This window comes from Vitis riparia, chromosome 1 (genome assembly GCF_004353265.1).
Source record: "Vitis riparia cultivar Riparia Gloire de Montpellier isolate 1030 chromosome 1, EGFV_Vit.rip_1.0, whole genome shotgun sequence".
Taxonomy (NCBI): domain Eukaryota; kingdom Viridiplantae; phylum Streptophyta; class Magnoliopsida; order Vitales; family Vitaceae; genus Vitis; species Vitis riparia.
In genome coordinates, this window is record NC_048431.1 from 23,212,845 (window position 1) to 23,233,239 (window position 20,395).

Consider the following 20,395-nt stretch of genomic DNA (forward strand, 5'->3'; position numbering starts at 1 on the left):
CATGATGATAAGACAACGTTAGTTGAAAGGGGTCAATGTGTGTGTGCCACATGATATATCCCCGATAAAAAGGCCACTGGCCCACTAGAGCCAATTTGGAGGCCCATGTCAAGTTTTGCTTGATGGTACAGACATTGACTTAGTGCTTTCCTTAGGAGAGGAGATGAGGATGAAGATTGATGTTGGAATTGGAATAATGAGATCATCAAGCGAGGCAAGTAGGATGCAATGAGATGTGGACGCATCTCATTCTATCTATCAACAGAGGCATACAATACAAGTTGAGCCGAAAGCCACATTTCTTTAGAGTGAGGTCATAAGAATCGGATAAACTCTGTGACATGAACCTTTCCACAACCCTTTCGAGATAGTGAAAAGTCAGGTTATAAATGACAAAGGCAAATTGGTAAACCAGTGTGATATCTAGGCAATAGCAGAGCGGAATGTAGGCCAAGAAAAGTTTGGAATTCTATCAAGATGTGGTGACCAAGAAAAGAAATGGACAGCATACCTTGGGCCCTGCAAATCCTGAAGGATATATTCCATGATGGATTGAATCATGCAAAGAGATGGACGGTGCCAATTTACACGGGTTAATCCTCTACAGCAACTATAAATAGAGACTCAAGAACTTCTGCATCTATCCTTCCATTGGAGGACAGGTTAAGAGAGTTTGAGAGAGGAAGGTTGGTCAAGATAAAGAGAGTTGTTTGGTAGCCAAGGATGACTTGCCTACAGCCTCCTTAAGGTTTCAAAATACCGAGCTTGTCTACCTTTGATCAAATGATTCAAGAACCAAAAGAAAAGAAAGGCCATGGCAGCCATCCATCAGAGTCAACATGAGAATCATGTTCTATAGAAATTGGAGTCATTCTTGAGAATGAACACGACACTATTAGCTTGGAATCTATAATGTTGTTTATGGCAAGTCTCCTTGGCACCTGATGGCCTCTTATCACTCATGTGGAGCCTACTCTTCCTCCTTCTGTAGCCAGGACAAGGGTTCGAGATCAACTCCCAAAAGAGATGCACAACAGAGGTATGCGAGCTTGCCTAAATGAGGCTACGAGTAAGGATAACTATGAGGTATGTGATTCTGCCTAATTTAGGTAGCAAGGACTAACTATGACAGTCGGGCTTGGAAAGCAAACACATCAGTTCTAATTTATTCATAAATACAAACATAACATAATCAAGGATACTATGAATCATATGTGTGCTCCCATAAATCCCAAGTGCAAATGTGTAGTTTGGAAGATTGACATAAGGATGGATTTTGAACTTCTCTTAATTCTCAGGCAAGCTACTAGTAGTGTTACAAAATAGAACCTCATCACAAGTAGATCATATTTATAAAACATGCTTCATTTTCTTAAACACTACCCAAAAGATCTCATGAAATTCAAATTATTAGCATGTACAATAAAACAGGTGTTTATGTGGAATTAATCTACTCCAAGGATTCATTTGATGGTAGGTCTTGATCCTTTTCCTGATGGCAACATAATGATCTTAGTATCAAAACTTCAGACTGTGGATGCCAACTTTAAGAAACCTTCCAGCTTCTAGTTCACTTGAATACCCATCCAGATTAATGACTAGGCAATCAACCTATTTAAGTTTTATAAAATCCAAAGATAGTATATTAACAGTATCATTGAGGTACTGAGAATATTTTATTACTAATTAACAAGGTCGTTTACTAAAAATATTGTTAAAATTTTCCAGGCAATGACTACAATCACTTTAAGCAGAAGAAATAATGAAGAAATAAGCATACAATTCTACACTTTATCCGAAGTGAATGAAACATGATATAGAAGAGGATAAGCTATATTTCAAAAAGGATACAGCTCTCCAAAAGAAAAAGGTAAAGAAAAATGAAACTCGGGAATTTCAATCATTTAATTCTTATTAGATACAGGGTAAGTACCTGATGGTCTGAAATCTATCTATAGAGAACCTCTCACCAGTAAGTTTTAACTTCAGTTGTCTCCAGCTTGATTCTCCGTTCGACTGGATCTTACAGAGAATGTCTATGGGCCTGTTTTTTGGAGCCAAACTACATATCAGGCCTTTTCTTCATCAAGAATTTAAAGACGTAGTAACCCTCAGCATTCAGCAATCAGCAATCAGCAGAAACAGATATCCAGTTTTCTCATAAAAAGAAAGGATCAGCTCCTTCAGAAGGGATACAGCTACCCAAAAGCAACAGGATGAAATTTGGGAATTTTGATCATTTATCTTCTTATGAGGTACCCAACAAGTAACTAATAGGCAATTGCTATTAGAGAATTATATGCAGAGCCAGCTCCCGAGTAGTTTCAACTTCAATACCTCTTGATTCTCCAGCAGATTAGATTTATATAGAGAACATTGATGGGCATGTATTGTCAACTGAAACCACATACCAACCCTTTTCTTTGCAACTACTCGATGACAATTAAGTTTTCAAGGTCTCCCTAAATGCGGCAGGTGCAAGATGATGATGGCATTTTCAAATAATGATGAAACAGAAACTCTCAGGTAGCTTCATCTTCACTAACAATGACTTCATCACAGTTGGGAAACATGATTTCATATTGGGTTACCAACTTTCCCACTAATGACAGTAATTTATCATACCTAATAATAGGGCACTAATCTTAAATATAGTTGCTTATTTTGGGATTTCTGGACCCTTTTTTCCTTTAACATACACGACATTTTGGGAAGAGCACAGGATCTTTCCTGAAGTGGTTAACTCTATCTCACTCGTGATCTACTCAGTTCAGCTAAGCCTGCTCTAGGGCTGAGCAGGATTGAGCTGGAGAGGATTCTGTGTAACTCTTAACTGGTAATCTAGTAAGTCATTTTTTAAGGTACCTCATAGCCAAGCAGCCCATAAAAATGATTAAGCTCATTCAGGCTCATCATACCCTGCATCTCTGTTACTGAGCCCAATGCTCCATATTATTGAGGAAAATGAAAAACAAAGGTAGTACATTTAAAAATGTATACTGTATGCCAATAGTATTTGTTCATAGGTTCATATACACATAACAAAAACATTTGTTCATAGTTCCATGTACACATAGCAACATGATATGTTCAAAGCGCCATGTACACATACCAAACAGTTGGGTCCATCACTATTAAGCACACAGAAAACAAATGCAAACTGACAACAGCAGCTACAATGCGGGTTAATGACTTATCAATATGATGCAGGCAATGCAAAGCTCTGCTGTGTCCATTGTGGAGGATCCATCACTACGCAGGGATCTGATTTCTCAAAATCGGCAACCTACAAGAAACCAAGTTCACATTAAAGCATCATTGCCAAATTTTCATCAAAGCATGAAAATTAAAGTAATGGACAAAAAACACAGTGCGGATAAATTTTTTTACCTTTTCTTTGCAGCTTGGGCAATAATGATATTTATGCCAGAGGCAGTCCATTGAAGGACAAAGAAAGCAAATTCCAAGCATCATCGGCATCATACAACCGACAACAGCTGCCAGGCTTGGTTTCGACCTGTATTGTACACAAAACATCATAATTAAGACCAGAGAAAAAGAAAAGCATACCTGCACTGCAGAACTATAATAGAACATATGCTAGAGAGAGAAATGTAGAAGAAGATTAAAATGGAAGGAAGAAAATCCAGAACATCAAGGGGAAAGTTTGTAAGTGAAATTTTTTTGTAGAGACCAAATGTATTTGTTTCTCTGAATACAATTTACAAAAATGCCTTAAGCTCACCATCACGCTAAAGTTAAATGGTGCTGATCTGCTACCCTTTGGGTTATTACAGGTGTAATATGACAAATGCCAAATTGTAAATTGAAGGGGAAAAAAGAGTTTCAAGCTAAAAATTTCCCAAAAGCTAGCATAATAATTTCTATCTCATCCTAGTTGAAAATAAGCACCCAATGGTACTTGAGGCTGTTAAGTAAAGATTTTTTTCCATGTTTGAAATAGTCACCTAACTGAAGTGGAAAAAAGAAAAGGCAAAGATCATAACCAAAAAAAGAGGGAAACAGGACATATGGTGGAGCCTACATGAAGCAGAAGAGTTCTCAAATCAACCAGAACAGTCCAGAATATGCTGAAGGATAGTTATGCATAACTGAGACTGACATCAGACATTCATGTGGTAGAAACCTCGACCGCTATTTGTGACCCACCAACTGGATATCTGTTTCTCCCCAAAAGAAACAGTATAACAAGATTGATTGATTGTGGCTGGTTTTTACTGCCAACCTTAAATCACAAACCCCTCCAAGACTTCTAGTAAATGGCTCTTCCCATTACAAGTCAGTTTTCTGTTATTTGTATGAAGAGAAAACAGATATATGGGCTTGCTTATGCCATGCTGAACTAAGAGATCTCTCCAACATCTCCATCTTGAAAGTCAAGAGTAGCAGAGATGTATCCAACACCTGCAACTAAATTTTACTTTTCTGCATCCTTTCGATTTTTTAAAATGCAAGCACTAAGAAAGAGACACCTTAGGATATAATCTGCAACAGTAGATAACCAAAATAAGTTGTTCCCAATCCAGTGTTTGTACACCTCAAGAATTAGAATGGGAAATAGTTTCTATACCCACACTTAAGTTTATTTGTACCAGCAGCCCTTGAGGCCAGGCTCAAGTGGTAAAGGGATTGGGAGGGTTTGTGGGAGCTTCCAAGTTCAAGTCCCAATGGGGACAAAAATTTACCTATCAAGAAAAAAAATGTTTATTTGTACAGGCACAAGAATCAAAATATCTTCTTTCAAATACTCCCTTTACTACCAAGCATATAGAACAGGATTTTCCCATAACCTGATCTTCGTTAAGTTAAATAGTTTTTTTATAAAAATAAAAAAATAAAAAATAAAAAATAAATCCCTAAAATAGAAGAACTAAATGAGATAATATTTGGCATATTGCCATGTTATATTTTGTAGCTAATTCCATTTAAAATTTGTAAAAGTATAAAAATTAAGTTTATCCACTTCTAAAAATTTAGTTCAAACTTACTATAAAATAACAATTTTTCAAAGATGTTGTAAGAAATTTAATTTTTCAATTCCATTATTGACAAAAATGAGATGAAAGAAGAATATATGAAGGAAGGGAAGGAGTTATTAAAATATTGGTTTGGAACATAATTTGAATATTTTATTTTTAGAAACCAACTCCTAAGATACACTAGTAATTACAAATTATTATAAGTCTAAACCTGAATGATGGGAATAGAAATACCACCTCCTCCCCCAAGTTCCCATAGCCTACATAATGTGGGTTATGCAAAGACATGGTAAATCATCCACAAGCTCATTTGCGTGAACCAAACATGGGAATATGGGAATAAGACAGCATTCCCATTCATATTCCTGCATTCCTAAAAACAATCATGACCTTAACGGTGCCTAACAGCCCTAGCCTATCCAGACTGAAATTATTTCATTTTGTTTCAGATATCATTTGATATGAGTTTATTATACATTTGGTTGTTATAAACTGGAAGAATAAGAGGAGCCCCACAAGGTGTGGTTCAACAGTAGCATTCTTTGGCAGTTAACTAGAAGTCCTGAGTTCAAGCCTCCCTAGAATTTAAGTAGTGTAGGGCAGTGAGAGCAGGCCCAGATCAACCAGGGTTGACAGTTGGGATAAATGCCTTTATGTCAGGAAAGATTCCCGGTTATCAAAAAATAAATGAAGGAAATGGAGGAAAAATAAAAAAGATAACCAAAATATAAATCATTTATTAACCAAATCTGTAAAAGATAGTAAATTTAAAGAGGTAAACATATGTATTTATCAATATCAAATGCATGTAAACACTGAAGACTACAGTTTTACTGAAATTAACTCGACAAATATCATTAAAACAGTTTTAATGAAATTAACTTTAGAAATATCATTTTAATGCAATGTTTTATCATAAAATCTACATAATGAATTTCCAATCAAATTTCTAACTATTGTTTTAGGTTTCAACTTTGAACTAGACCTTAACAATATGTTAAAAGTTATATGCATCTAGTAATTCTCCACCAATATATCTAAAGGAAACTATTATTGATGTTTATGCAATTGTGAACCATGTTGAAGTTCCAACTTTCCAAGTTTATCATCATTGCCTAAAAAATGAAATAAGATATTAAGTAAAAGTCTTTGCTCTTTATTCATCATCATCCACAAGGTTAACATTCAAATCATTTGAAAAACACATGTTTTTTTCAAATAACATCTCTTAACATTAATTAGAAGCAATAACTACTCTTAAGCTTCAATTTCCAATGCTTCATTTTTCTTGAAAAAAAGTATTGTATCGAATATATCCTATCACATGCATTAATTTTTGACAAACGTGATTTTTACCCAATTCCAATGTACTGTGCTTACTGAAAATTCTAGAAGAGAGTTAAAACAAAATAGCATACACATCCATGACAAATGGTACAGAAATTTTTGCAATGTAAATGAGGAACTCACACAATAATCTCCAAGTTTAAAATTGTTAATTCCTGTCAAGTTTAAGGCAGTTGATCATTAAATTCTTAATGACCAGAGCATGATCCAAGTAAATTCACACTTTTTGCTAACAATACAGTTCCTATTGCTCCTAACTTCCAATCAAGAACTACACCACACACTGCTTCCAAGTTCCATAAGTTCTTTACCAATTTAACAGAATAACACAAAATTTCCATAGAATTTCAATTAATTCCTACCTCATAACTTGAATCTATCAACATAATACCGCCGAAACCACCATAATTTGAATCTATCAACCAATTCACAAAACCCTAATATTGCCGAAAACAAAATTGAGCACATCAACGACAGATCGATCATCATTAAACCGAAACTATCAACCAACACATCAAAGATACAAATGATACAGTTCATCATTAGATTCTTAATGACCAGAGCATAAGTCAAGTAAATTTATGCTGTTTAATCACAATACACACCAATCGCTCCCTACATCCAAAAACATATAAATCAACCTCCACAAAAGTTATCAATTCAACATGCCACATTCAAGTTCATCACTTCTTTTACCAATTTCACAGAATATCACCTAAAAAAATCAACACAATTTAAATTAACCGAACATCACGGAAACCAATATTTACTCAGAGGAAAAAAAAAAAAACAAGCCGATCATTACTATAACTGAATTACCAACCAATACATCAAAATCCAAACAAAATTTCTCAATAAAAAAAGAAAAGGCATTAAAGAAGAGTTTACTTTACGGTGGTAACGCCGGAGCTGCCGCAGTAGACGCAGTTGAAAGGAGCGGGAGTGTCTCGGAAAATGGTCTGCTGAATCGGAACGCCCTTTGGATCGCCGACGAAGGCGTTCGGCGGAATGACACCTGCCTGGTAGGGGTTCTGGTTAGGATGGTAGACCACCGGGTAGGGGATCCCCATCACTGGTTCTTCCTCTTTCTTCGCCATTTTCTATCGTTCAACTTTCTGATTCACTTTCTTCATCTGTGAGTAAATTATAGCTGTCGCGTGACTTCTATGGTACTTCTCATACGACTTTGAAAAGTCCAACGAAAACAAATAGCCACGTGTCATTTCCTAATTTGTAGGAAAAGAGGGGAAATAGCCACGTGTCAATCTTTAATTTGTGGTTAGGAAGAAAATGGAAAATACTAATTAGAATTTAGAAGTCCATTTCTTCTTACCTTAATCTCGCCTTGTATCCGTGTGTATCTAAATTTTATTTTTCTATACTTTTATTTAATAATTTAATTTAATTTTAAACATGAGGGGTGTAATTTGGACAAATTTAGTCCCACTTAACTCAACTTTAAGTAGATCTGAGTAGCCCATTTTGTGATTCGGTTTAAGTTAGACTCAAATGAGGATGTCGGGCAACCTAAACTCAACTCAAATCCAAATTGAATATTTAATAATTTTAATTAGATAATTATACATTATCATAAATAATTTGATTTTATAATATATTATTTAGCTAATAATATTTAAGCTTTACTTATGTACCGAATTGTTGCATTACATTGATGAATTTAATGTCAATGAAACTAACCAATATAGTTTAATCTTTTATACAACGAAATATAAATTTTCATGGACAAACTTTCTTTTTAACTTGTTAATATTGTATACTTTGATTTTTATTTTTTTTACCTTAGTGTCATCTAAGTAACCCAACCCAAGTATTGATCCATCTGTAGGATTATACACTTATGACATTGGGTATTGGAGACCCACGTTCTATTAAAATAAACTTTATAATCTTTATTTTTCTATTATATTCTTCAATGTGTTAATATTACCTTAATTATAAAGAGAGATGTTGAAGATAGAGTTAAAAGTTTGAATAAAGTCGTAATAAGGTAGTCATACTAAAAAATATGGTCGGATCACCTCCTTTTGAGAGAATCATAAAATTGATAAAAATAAAAAATAAATAACTATATTGAAAAAATAATAATATCATTTTTGGAATAATTTCCATTTTTTTTTTAAAAAATGTGACTACAAAGTTGACCAATATATATAGAATAAAGTAAAGAGGGCTCCTAGACGCATTTGAATGGAAGCTTCAAATGGTTGACCAAGTCCGTCTACCCCCATATTCTTATGTGGGGTCTTTTCTTCATTTAATTTCTTTAGCATTTTATTTATTTTTTACAAATATAATTTTAAATAGTTCATATTCAAATATTTTTGCGTGTTGAATCATCTTACAAAATTTTGAATAATTAATAGTCAAACTAAATAATTTCATCTTAAAATTTGCATATAACTATCTAATTGAATAAAACACGCATTTTAAAGTTATAAAATATAAATCATAATAAATTATTAAAAGATAAATACATCTTAAACCTTAGGTTAGTGAGTGTTTTGTAAATCAATTTAATAACTTAATTTAAATCATTAAGCAAATGAAATATATTTTGTAAAATAACTTAATAATATGATTTAAAGTCAAAAACAATTTTAAGTACTAAGTAAAATCAATGAATTTATTCTTAACTCCACATATTTATTTTAAATTTTTGTCATCATTTACACTAATTGCGTTCATCATCTCTTTTGCTATTCCATCACCTCCATTATTACTCAACATTTTTTGTCATAATTATAATTTATGAAGATAAATATGTTAAGTTGATGATTTAAAATATATTTTAAATTAATTTTATTAAACAACCTTAATACTTAAAATAAGAATTGAATAATAAATTTTAAGTTAATAACTTAATTATAATTTAACTTAAAATCAATTTAAATAATTAAGTAACAAGTAATAAGTTTTGTCAAATACCCATTAGAGTTTGTACTCCACATACTAGGTTCCAATTAATCACAAATTTTGTGATCATAATTTAAAAAAAAAAAAAAATTGGCTATCCATAAGAATAATAAAATATAAAACATAAGTCATAACAAAATATTAAAAGATAAATATGTTTGAACGTCATAAAATAACCCAACAATTCAAGGTAAATAATAATTCATAAACTCAAGCTTTAACATTTGAACATATTTTAACAATTCAACACAATTGATGGACCATATAGTCTAAAATTTTTGTAATTTAAATAAAATAATAATAATAATATATTGACACATTAGATATGTAGTTAAGATTGACAATTTTGTTTCATTTATTTTGACTTAAAGATATTTCTAGATTGTGTCTTACTCTCTATTAATCACTCAAAGTTGTTGAGAGTGATCAATTGGGATGAGACATGCAAATATAGGATTTAATTAATGCATGGTATGGACTAATGGTTTTAAAATTGAGTTAAAAGGTTTTTTCAAATGGTTTTAAAAATCTTCTCGAGCACTCAAGTGCCTATGGCAGAATTTTCTAAAATTTTGGAGTCTTGTTTTTTTCTAACTTTAAATAGATTTTTTTGGGAAAATTCTAGATCTAGTCCACCAACTTCCTTAGCCTATAAATGCATCATCTAAAATGGTTTTAAACTTTTTATGTTTTTATTAGGTTAAGAGGAAGATTTGCATCTCCTCAAACGTACACATGGTGTCGTGTTGTCGATGTGAAATGCACTATAGGTGCTAACAGTAAGACTTAAGGGATAGCTTGTAAAACCATGTACTGTATTTTTTCAAATAGTGAGTTGGTGATTAGAGGTCTGTAACCCGTGGTTTTTACATCCATACTTGGATGGTTTTCTACAAAAAAAAAAAATTGTGTTATTGTGTTAATGCTTTAGGTTTCCCTAAATTAAAAAGTAGTTATTACAAAATTAAAAATAATTAACTTTTAGGTCAAAATGATTCAAACACTTATTCACCTTTTTTAGGCATTACCTAAACTAGATCCAATAATTTTCATATATATTGAAAATTAAATAATAAATAATAATAAGTGAATTCAGATTCCATCGACTAAATATTGAGTTTGTACTTTTCAATCCAAGCCCTATTCAAACCTCACCCATATCAACCAAAACCAGGGTTAGGTACGGATTAGATGGGTTGGAGTTGGTCAAGTTGCAGTCTAATCAAAATGGAACACAAAACATAAATTAGATTAAACAAATAAAGAGAGCGATGAATTTTATTTCCCATCTACTTTATCCTTGTTCATCTTCCATATATTAGATTCCATTGATCACAATTTTGTGATGGTAATTTATAAAATTTTTGGTGATCCATTGGAATAGTAAATTAGAACATGGTGTTGTGGACAAATATCTTATATTAAAATTAAGATATCCCTTTTACCAAAAAAGATAAGGTGCATTTAGTGCATAATTATAAACTCCAAAACAACAATCATATTTTAAAAATATATTCTTGGAATATAATGAATACAAGAGCCTATTTGATAACATTTTCTAAAAATAATTTTTGAGATTCTTAAAATAGTTTTCAATTATTTTTAAGAACAAAATTCAATTTGAAAACTTAAGAGCATGTTTTGTTATGTGATTTAAAAACAATTTTTTAGTTTTTAAAAATAAAAGGAAAACATGAGTCTGTCTAATCATGTTTTCTGAAACTTGTTTTTAAAAAATTATTTTTAAGTTAAAGAAAAAAAATAATTTTTAAAAACAAATTTTAGAAAACATGACCAAATGAACCCTAAATATAATATAATATATATATAGATGGATAGATAGATAGATATCTAGAAAATTATTTTAATTTCTAAAAAAAAAAAAGTTTTTAAGAACAACCAACCATAAGATTTCCTTATAAACCCTAGTATTTAATTAGAATTAAAAGGTTAATAATAAAATGTTTTATTTAAGTTTTATTTTCAGTTTTAGAGTTTAGTTATATTAGCAATTATCTAAAAATTAATATGAATTTATTTGATCCATGATTCTTTCAATTATGTTTATAAAGTTGCATTTAATAGTAAATAAAGAAAAATTAATTGTATACCTTTCTTTAATTTTATTGAATGAAGAGTATAAGAACCTTATATTAGTATGAAAATTTTCCAATATTAAGAAAATCCTATGTCTTAAAACATCCATATTTCCAAAATTATATACATGCTAGATATGGAAATTTTATACTGGAAAAACTTGATTAAAAAATATTATCCCAAAATTGATTATTTAAAAATGTTCTCATATTATTTTTGCACTTGTTTGAAGAATTGAAAATGATAAAAATAAATTGACCATTTTCGTTATTTTATATTTTGAAGTAAAAGTATTTATCAAAATCCATATTACTATTCATTATCAAACAAACCCTTTATTATTTTATATCTTTCCTTACTACACAAATGTTACATATCTAATTTATGTTATATTGAAATCAAGAATCTAAGGGTTTGTTTAGTAATTGTTTTTAAAAACAATTTTAACGAATAGTTTTTGAAAATGATTTTTGAAAACTATTATACAATTTTTATAGAATAAAATTCTGTTTAAAAATTTAAAATATTTTTAACTTGTTTTTAATCTTTTTACATATATGTTTTAAAAATATTTTTTATATTTAGTGTTTTATTTTTAATTATTCGTATATTTATTTCCTAAAACAACCCTCATAAAATAAGTAAAAATAATATAAAACAACTAAAAAATGTTATTTAAAAATAGAAAACAGTTTTTTATTGTCAAACGTGTTTTCTATATTTTTTGTTATGGAAAACAGAAAATTGTTTTAAAAAATAGTTTACAAACATAACTTAAATTTTTTGTTCATATACAATAAATATATATATATATTTTAAAACTTATATAATTTTAAGTTTTTCACTCTTCATACCAAATAAAATAGAAAAAAATTATAATAACTTATACTATGTACATATTATTTGTTATAGGCCCTAAAATTTTCATAATTTTAAAATACGTCTACATAATTAATGTTAGTCTACTATATATAATGTAAAAAAAAAAAATTCCTCCATCAACATATAACATTACAATATTCCCATGCAAACATGACGAGAGCTACATATACGATATCTTTGTCATATCCCATAGGATTGCAGATGCAAGGTCAAATAAATAAACGTCTCTTTCAAGATTCGATAAATAAAGTTTCACATCGAAGTCTTGCCCATAAGATTGCGAAGTTAAACCGATAGATATCTCTTATAGAGTTAGATGGATAAGAGTCCACATCAAGTTTAAAAATATCATTTGTAATGATTCAATCTCACCTGTGTAAATATCGGCAATTTTTTACTTAATGGCTTTTCATGACTTTCAAAACATGTTTACAATATAAAAACTTTTCACCATTCCAATATGAGATATTATAATGAATTTTAAGAAAATATGTGAAAAAATTTTAATATATCTAAAAGAAAGGAAAAGCAATGCTAAAAAATGGTTTTTCTAAAGTGACTGAATTTTTTTTCCTTAACATTTTTATTAACAATCAAAGAGAAAAAGAAAATTATTTTTTCTTTCATTTTATTTTCCTCGAACTTCCATTAATTGGGTATCCGAGTATCTCCTTTTTTTTTTCAAACTAAAATAAGAGTCTAAAAAACAATTATAGCATTCATTTTTTAAAATTTATTTACAATTTTGAAAAATATTTTAAATATATATTTTAAAATATTTTAAATATATATTTTAAAATTTTTTAAATATATATTTTAAAATTTTTTAAATATATATTTTAAAATATAAAAATGTTGTAACTCTGCATTTCATAATTTATCCTACTGCAATAATGATAAATTTCAACAAATGTGATTAAAAATTGAACCCCAACCTAGGGAAAAGTTAACAACATGAAGACTCTTAAAAGTTTATTTGAGGATTTTATTAATTTAATTAATAAAATAATAATGAAATTGCATATCCAGCAATAGGTATGTTCCCTTCCTTGAACAAAACTAGAAACTAAGCCCATTTTTTAATTTACATGGAATGAATTAATTGGGAAGCTAAACCCACTCAAATAACTATGCACTTTTTTTTTTATTAATATTTGCCTTCTATTTCTCCAAGAAACAGGGATTAAAATAAAATTTAAAGCCACAAAAAAAAAAAAAAAAAAAAAAAGTCTATGCAAACCAGGTTGACTACATGGATGTATTACATCCATGAAAGAAGTTTTTTTTTTTTTTAAAAAAAAAAATTATTTATATTTTATTTGAAGTTTAATGCTAAGTTCAGTTTTTAAAAATCATTAAAGAAATAAAAAAAATGATAACTAATAATTTTCTTATATTTAGATATCATAAAAAAATGGAAGGAGAAAATATTAAAAGATTTTCTTCTCATTTTTTTCAGATATAGGAGAAGATGTAATTCTTAATAATTTATTTTTATTTTAATCTCAACTTTTCTATGAACATCCAAAACTAATAACAATTTTGTATTTTTTTTTATCATTTTCTTTTCTTGTAATTTACTTTCTACTTTGTCTTCTTTCAAACTTTCGAAAACTAAATATAATCTAAATATTTTGCTTTTAGAAAGAGACACAACAAGCAAATATTTTTTATTTTACATAAAATTACATAACATATCGTGATATTCTATATCACTTGGACAAGAAAAGATCCGTTAAGGTCATATTTAGTTTTTAGAAAATTTGAGGGAATATATATATATATATATATATATATATATATATATATATATATATATATATATATATATATATAACCAAAAGTAAAAGAAAAAAAAAAAAAAGAAAAATAACAAATAGATTTAAAATCAATAAATTATTTTTACATATTTCTTTAAATTCATTTAATTTATTTTCTTCATTATATAAAATTTAAATAATTTTAAAATCCATAAATTTCTACCTAATTTTAATTTTATATCTGTATACATAGATTTATAGTTTTATAGTAAAACCAAATATTAAAAAATTATTTTTCTAATAATTTTTTGTTAGTATGTGGAAATCAGATATGACCAAAGTGAATATATCTTACATGGTTGGAAATTTTCCAACTTCAAAGTGAGAGTATAATGTACCTAAAATAGATAATATTTATATAAGTTATACATAATATAAAAAATCATGAGTCATGCCGACCATGTTCTCCCTATAGTGAAAACGTCTTTCCCCCTAAGAAAATGCATCTTTACTCTTTAGTATGCCAATTAGTAGATATAAGATAATTAATATCAAAAAAATTTTAAAAAAATGATTGATATATACATTTAAAGTGGTTTATGCAAGACTTTCTTTAACAATATATATAATTTCTTACTACATGACTAGAAAGAAAATTGTAAATATTGTTGTATGAACATCATATACTGAATGTCCCACACTTGGGCTAATTAATGTACTTCAACACATGACCATACATAGTATAGATTATGACATTATTGGAGGTATTTATTTATGTGAGTCCTCAAAATGGAATAATGTGAATGATCAATGAGATACACAACTTCATATGGGGGTTTGAGACCTTAAAAGTTGACAAGTTGATGGATGAAAACATAAAAACAAACAAATATAAAAGGGCATTCACAAATAGAATGAAAGGGGAGGGCCTTTGCAAATACCAGAAGTGAGAAACACCCCAAAACCCCAGCCAGCCAGCCAGCCTGCCTGCAGAGAAGCCCACACCACAGAGAATATTTGTGTATGTGTGTTGAGAATTGAGATAGAGAGTAACTGAAGAAGAAAATAAAAACAAGAAAAAGGAGGAAAAGAAGGAGAGAGTGAGGCCGTGGCGTCAGTACTGACAAAGCATTCAGATGAGATTCCACATCTGGAAAAATTCCATTTATATTCAGCCCCTTTTGGTACCCACAACTGCCCAAACCCATCTCGTGAAGCTCAAGCTCTCTCTCTCTCTCTCTCTGCATCTTTACATTCACATAGACACTAAACACTATTGATGTGTTAGATTATATATTTTATGTGCACACATATTTGCTTCTCTCCTTCATAATCTTTTTTGATATTTCTTGGCAGCTCTTCCGAGACATTCGGTTTGTCTACTCTCTTTGTCCACAGCCAACCTCTCATACCATTCTAATTCTTTTATATATATATATAACATGGGTTTTAGGGAATTTTTTAGATCAGGGTGTTTGATTATATTATTCTAATTCATTTTCTCAACATGGGTTTTAGAAGATTTTTGAGATTAGGGCACTTGATTATATTATTCTACTTCATTTTCTCAGCATGGGTTTTAGGGAATTTTTCAGACAAGGTACTTGATTGTGGTATCCTAATTCATTTTTTCAACATGGGTTTTAGGGAATTTTTCAGAAGGGTACTTCAATTTGATTATATTATTCTAATTAATTTTCTCAAGATGGGGTTTTAGGGAATTTTTCAGACAAGGTACTTGATTGTGGTATTCTAATTCATTTTCTCAACATGGGTTTTAGTGAATTTTTCAGAAGGGTACTTATTATGCTATTCTATTCTATTCATTTCCTCAACATGGGTTTTAGGCAATCTTTGGAATTAGAGCACTTGACTATGCTAAAAACCGATATCTAGTGCCATTCTGATTCATTTTTGCAACATGGGTTTTAGGCATTTTGAGACCAGGGTTTTTGATTATATGCTATTCCATTTCACTTTCTTAACATGATTTTTAGGCAATTATTGAGATTAATGTCCTCAATTATGCAATTCCCATTCAATTTCTCAATGTGTTAAGCAATTTTTCTTTAGATTAGGGTTGTCATCCATTTTCTCAACTTAGGCCCTACGCAAATTTTGAGAGTAGGGTACTTGATGATGCTATCCTAAATCATTTTCTCAACATGGGTTTAGGCAATTTTTGGGATTAGCCTACTAAATTATGCCATACAACCCAACCTCTAATCCTATTCTAATTCATTTTCTCAATATGGGTTTTGGGCAAAATTTGAGATTATGGCACTTGACTTGATTATACTATTCTAATTATTTTTCTCAACATGGGTTTGAAGTAACTTTTTTACATTCGGATCACTTCATCATGTTCTTTCCCTTCATTTTCATGTTGTTGGTACTTAGATTTTGAGATTAATGTATCTGATTATCCTCCACTAATTCATTTTTTTAATGTTGGTTTTAGACCATTTTTGACATTAAGGTACTCGATATGCTATTCTAATTCTCTTACCATTTGTTTAATTAAATTTTTTATAGTATAAAAGAGTGTTATTGTGATATTCACATCAGATAAATATAAAAGTATGAGTTTCTCTTAACCATATGTTTTAAAATTATGAGGATCTTTTGAACTCAAAATAGATAATATCTATACGATTTGATACAAATCGTTATAATCTGTTTGACTACAAGGACATTATATTTACATGAGATAACTATGATATCCCACATTGGACAAGTAAGAAATATCTATACAGTTGGGTGTAATTTTTAATTATAATTATTTTTATTTTTAATAAAAATATTTGTAAAATGCAATTTTTAAGCATAAAATTCGATTACATTAAAATAATAATTATTTTTACATTTTCTTTTTCTATTCTAACAATAAAAAATTAGGGCTTTTAATTTGTTTAGTCAAATTTTAAGATCATGTTATTTGATTAATTCCATAAAATGGAAATGAGATTAAATTTAAATTTCCCATTTGAGTGGACCACTCAACTGAAATTCCCGAGTGTGGTGTATGAAGTGATAAGAAATACAACAACTAAAGTGACACTGCCACTGTTTACTAACATCAAATATTCCTGTCACGTGATCCTCCCATTTCTCCAAAACCCTGTATTTGGAAGGTGATCAACAGGATACAACATGCACTGATTCTTATTTTCTTAGTACTTTTATGGCTTATGGTCTACGGTCCGAGAATTAGGTCATGTTTGATAATTATTCTTGTAAACAATTTTTCTTTTTTAAAATAGAAAATTGTTTTTTAATTAGAAAATATATTCAACAAATTTTTGATAAAAAATGGGTTTTTTTTAGAATTTATTTTGAAATAAGTTTTTTTTTAAAGTAGTTTTGAAGTTTTTTCAATTATTTTCTTAAAGTTTTCTTAACAATAATTGAAAAAAAATAGAAAGTATTTTCCGACTATATTTTTGTTCAAGAAAATAACAAAAAGAATTGGGAGGAAGGAAAAAAAAAGACTTAAAATCATAAATCATTTTTTTTATGATTTTAACTCTTTTATATAAGATTAAATAATTTAAAAATATACCAATTTTTAATTAATTCTAATTATATTTGATTTTATTTCATATTTTTATAATATAACCAAATGGGGGAAATCTCTATTATTATTTTTTTCTTTGCTTAGTACATTTTGAGTTCCAAATATAGCCTATAAATTTTTATATTATACATAGATACATTGTTTTTACAAAAAATAAACAAAAAATATATATATATGAATTCTTAAATATAAGAATTATTTTTCACAACTATTTTTAAAAAATATTGTTAAATAGGTGGTTATGTTTCTTATTTAGGACCGTGGTCCACCTTTTCACAATTTAAACCCACCCTTAATCTACTTTATTAAGTCAAAAATTGGATTTAGTTAAAATTAGGGTTGTTTTGTGATAAGCAAGTTTATAACTTACAATCTTTTTAATTTAATCATTCTGATCAAAACATTTCTCCTAATTTTGATAAATAAAAAATCTAAATAATAAAATTTGACATTCGATCATAAAAGAAGAATATAAATAAAAATATAGATGAATCATAATAATATCAATCTAAATTTTTATAAGAACAACTTATAATCACATAATAGAAGGAATCGAAATCCGACTAAAATAAGTTTTGATTTTCATGAATTTATGTAAAATAAAAATATGTTATAAGTGGAAAATTTTATATAATAATACAAAACTAAAATTAAAATTAAAAAGCATAGGGAATGGGAATCTCATTGACTAGAATCTTCTTTTTACGAATACTACAAAGGCATGTTTCTATTCCCTCATAAAAAGAAGGAATTTTGGGTCATTTTCTATTCACATTTCCAATTAAAGTGCTGAAAATTTTCCAAAACCCGAAAAAAAAAAAAAATTGAATCTCACTGCCATCTCTCATTGGTTTTTGTGTTTTTTAATATTAATATTTTTGAAAAGAATGTCATTTTATCTATACAAAACTGAGCTTTTGTACTTTCACTCATTTTTTTTAATAAGAATAATATTTTTTTGGATTTAATTTAAGATTAAAAAATTCATGGGGTGCAGCAAAATATATGGTTAGAGATTATGGGCAACATGTGATATTTTAGAAATTCAATAAGAAAAAATAAAATAAAATAAAATAAAGGCTGTTTTATTTTATTTTTTACTGTATTTGAAAGAAAGGCTTCAACATTCTTTTGGGAAGTAGTGTTGTACCATTTCTCTCTCTGACCATCTTTCTCTATCTCTACTTCTATGCAGAATTTAAAAATAATTATTTTAAAAAAAAATGTTTTTTTTTTGTATTTTGATAAAATATATAAAAATAAAACCTAACTTAAAAAAACGAATTATACATAGATATAAATCCTATTAAGACTTTAAAAAATCAATGTAACATAGTGATTTTTGGATTGAAGAGAGGAAAATGAAACACAATGAGAAGCATTTGAAAGGTTTTTTTTTTTTTTTCCATAAATTAAATAAAATTATAAAAATTATTTCACAAAGGTTTTTTTTTCTTTTACTTTTGACTTGAGTTGACAATTATTTTTCTATAAAATATTTTTCAATTAAAGTATCACTACCTTTTTAAAAAATACAACCCAAAATTTTTTGTATCAAAACTCTTCTTAGCAAGTACAAGAACAGACTATGGGACTTTATTGATTGCATAAGCTGTGGAGTGATTGGAGTGACACATGAAAATTGCATTGCAAAAGTCTTGGGGTGTAAATTCTCAAGAATTTTGAGCAGCTGTATTATCATCATTTACATCAATTTTCTCTAGCGGATGATTCTCAATTTAGTGAAAATCGAAAGTTGATGTTATTTTTTCTTACATAATAGACGACTTTTTTGCATCGCACTTTTGTTTCTTTCTAATCTTCCACCTTAATGGCATAATATTCGATCCAATTAGTCTTGTCAACATGTTTTTTCTCTTATTATTTTTATCTCTTTTTATGTTTATCTATGTAAAAGGAATCTTAATCTATACTTACAATCGACTTTTATTCTAACTTTAGTGATCATAAAAGATTTACAAGGAATGAACTATTTTCAATTCACAAAGAGTAACTTGTGGCTTGGAGGCTTAACTTATTTAAAGGGTTTTTTTTTTCTTTTTTGATTGAATTTTTGTGGTCATTTGTATTAGTATCTAGATTTTTTAAAGAGTAATGTACTTTTTTTTATATTAAGAAAGGGTTTAATGATCTTTTAAACTAAATTAATACAATATAGTAATAAAGAATTGATTTATAATTAGGATATGATTACTTGTAAACTCATATGTCAACCCTAATTCGATCTCGAAAGCCTTAACCTATGACACATTTTAGATGTATATTAAAAAGTTATCTCAAATTTTAAAAAACGTAAGTAAGTTATCAATACTTAGTTTTAATATTATATCCGATCAAGTTGAATTCATTCTTTTTATTATATCCATCAATTTCAAAAAAAAAAAATTTAAATAACTATAATAGACAAGATGCGATGCATCAAAATAATAATAATAATAACTTGATTAATTTTTTTTTAACCATCCATCTTTTTAAATTATACGTGGATGATAGTCCCAAACATGCTCATTCCTTGAAACTTCAGATTTAGAATCCATCAGAAGTTTTCAAACTAAAATATAATTACATGGCCAAAATTCAAAATTCTAAGGATCTAAAACCTTAATTTAAGGATAATTTCCCAAATAGGAAACCAATATTTGAATGGCCACCAAGATCACTGTAATTACCCAAAACTTGAGGGAGGCAAGTCAAATTTTCCCAATGATCTTTTCAAAACTACCCCTACTTCCTTATAAATTTATCTTCAAGAGCCCTCGCTCTCTCTCTCTCTCTCT

The 20,395-nt window shown here is 28.7% G+C and overlaps 1 protein-coding gene and 1 long non-coding RNA gene across 2 annotated transcripts; one reads left to right on the top strand and one right to left on the bottom strand.

The window, feature by feature from the left end:
- Positions 1 to 514: 514 nt before the first annotated feature.
- On the top strand, positions 515 to 2,748 carry LOC117916380. The gene is made up of 3 exons (XR_004651551.1): positions 515 to 1,086; positions 1,729 to 1,870; positions 1,990 to 2,748. It is a non-coding gene; the product is annotated as an uncharacterized LOC117916380 (long non-coding RNA).
- Positions 2,749 to 2,926: 178 nt separating this feature from the next.
- Positions 2,927 to 7,476, bottom strand: LOC117916373 (GSH-induced LITAF domain protein). Its single transcript, XM_034832338.1, has 3 exons — positions 7,236 to 7,476; positions 3,391 to 3,517; positions 2,927 to 3,286 (listed from the first exon to the last, which is right to left on the bottom strand). Exons 1-3 carry the CDS (start codon positions 7,442 to 7,444, stop codon positions 3,197 to 3,199), a joined length of 426 nt encoding a protein of 141 aa, XP_034688229.1. The 5' UTR covers positions 7,445 to 7,476; the 3' UTR covers positions 2,927 to 3,196.
- Positions 7,477 to 20,395: the final 12,919 nt, after the last annotated feature.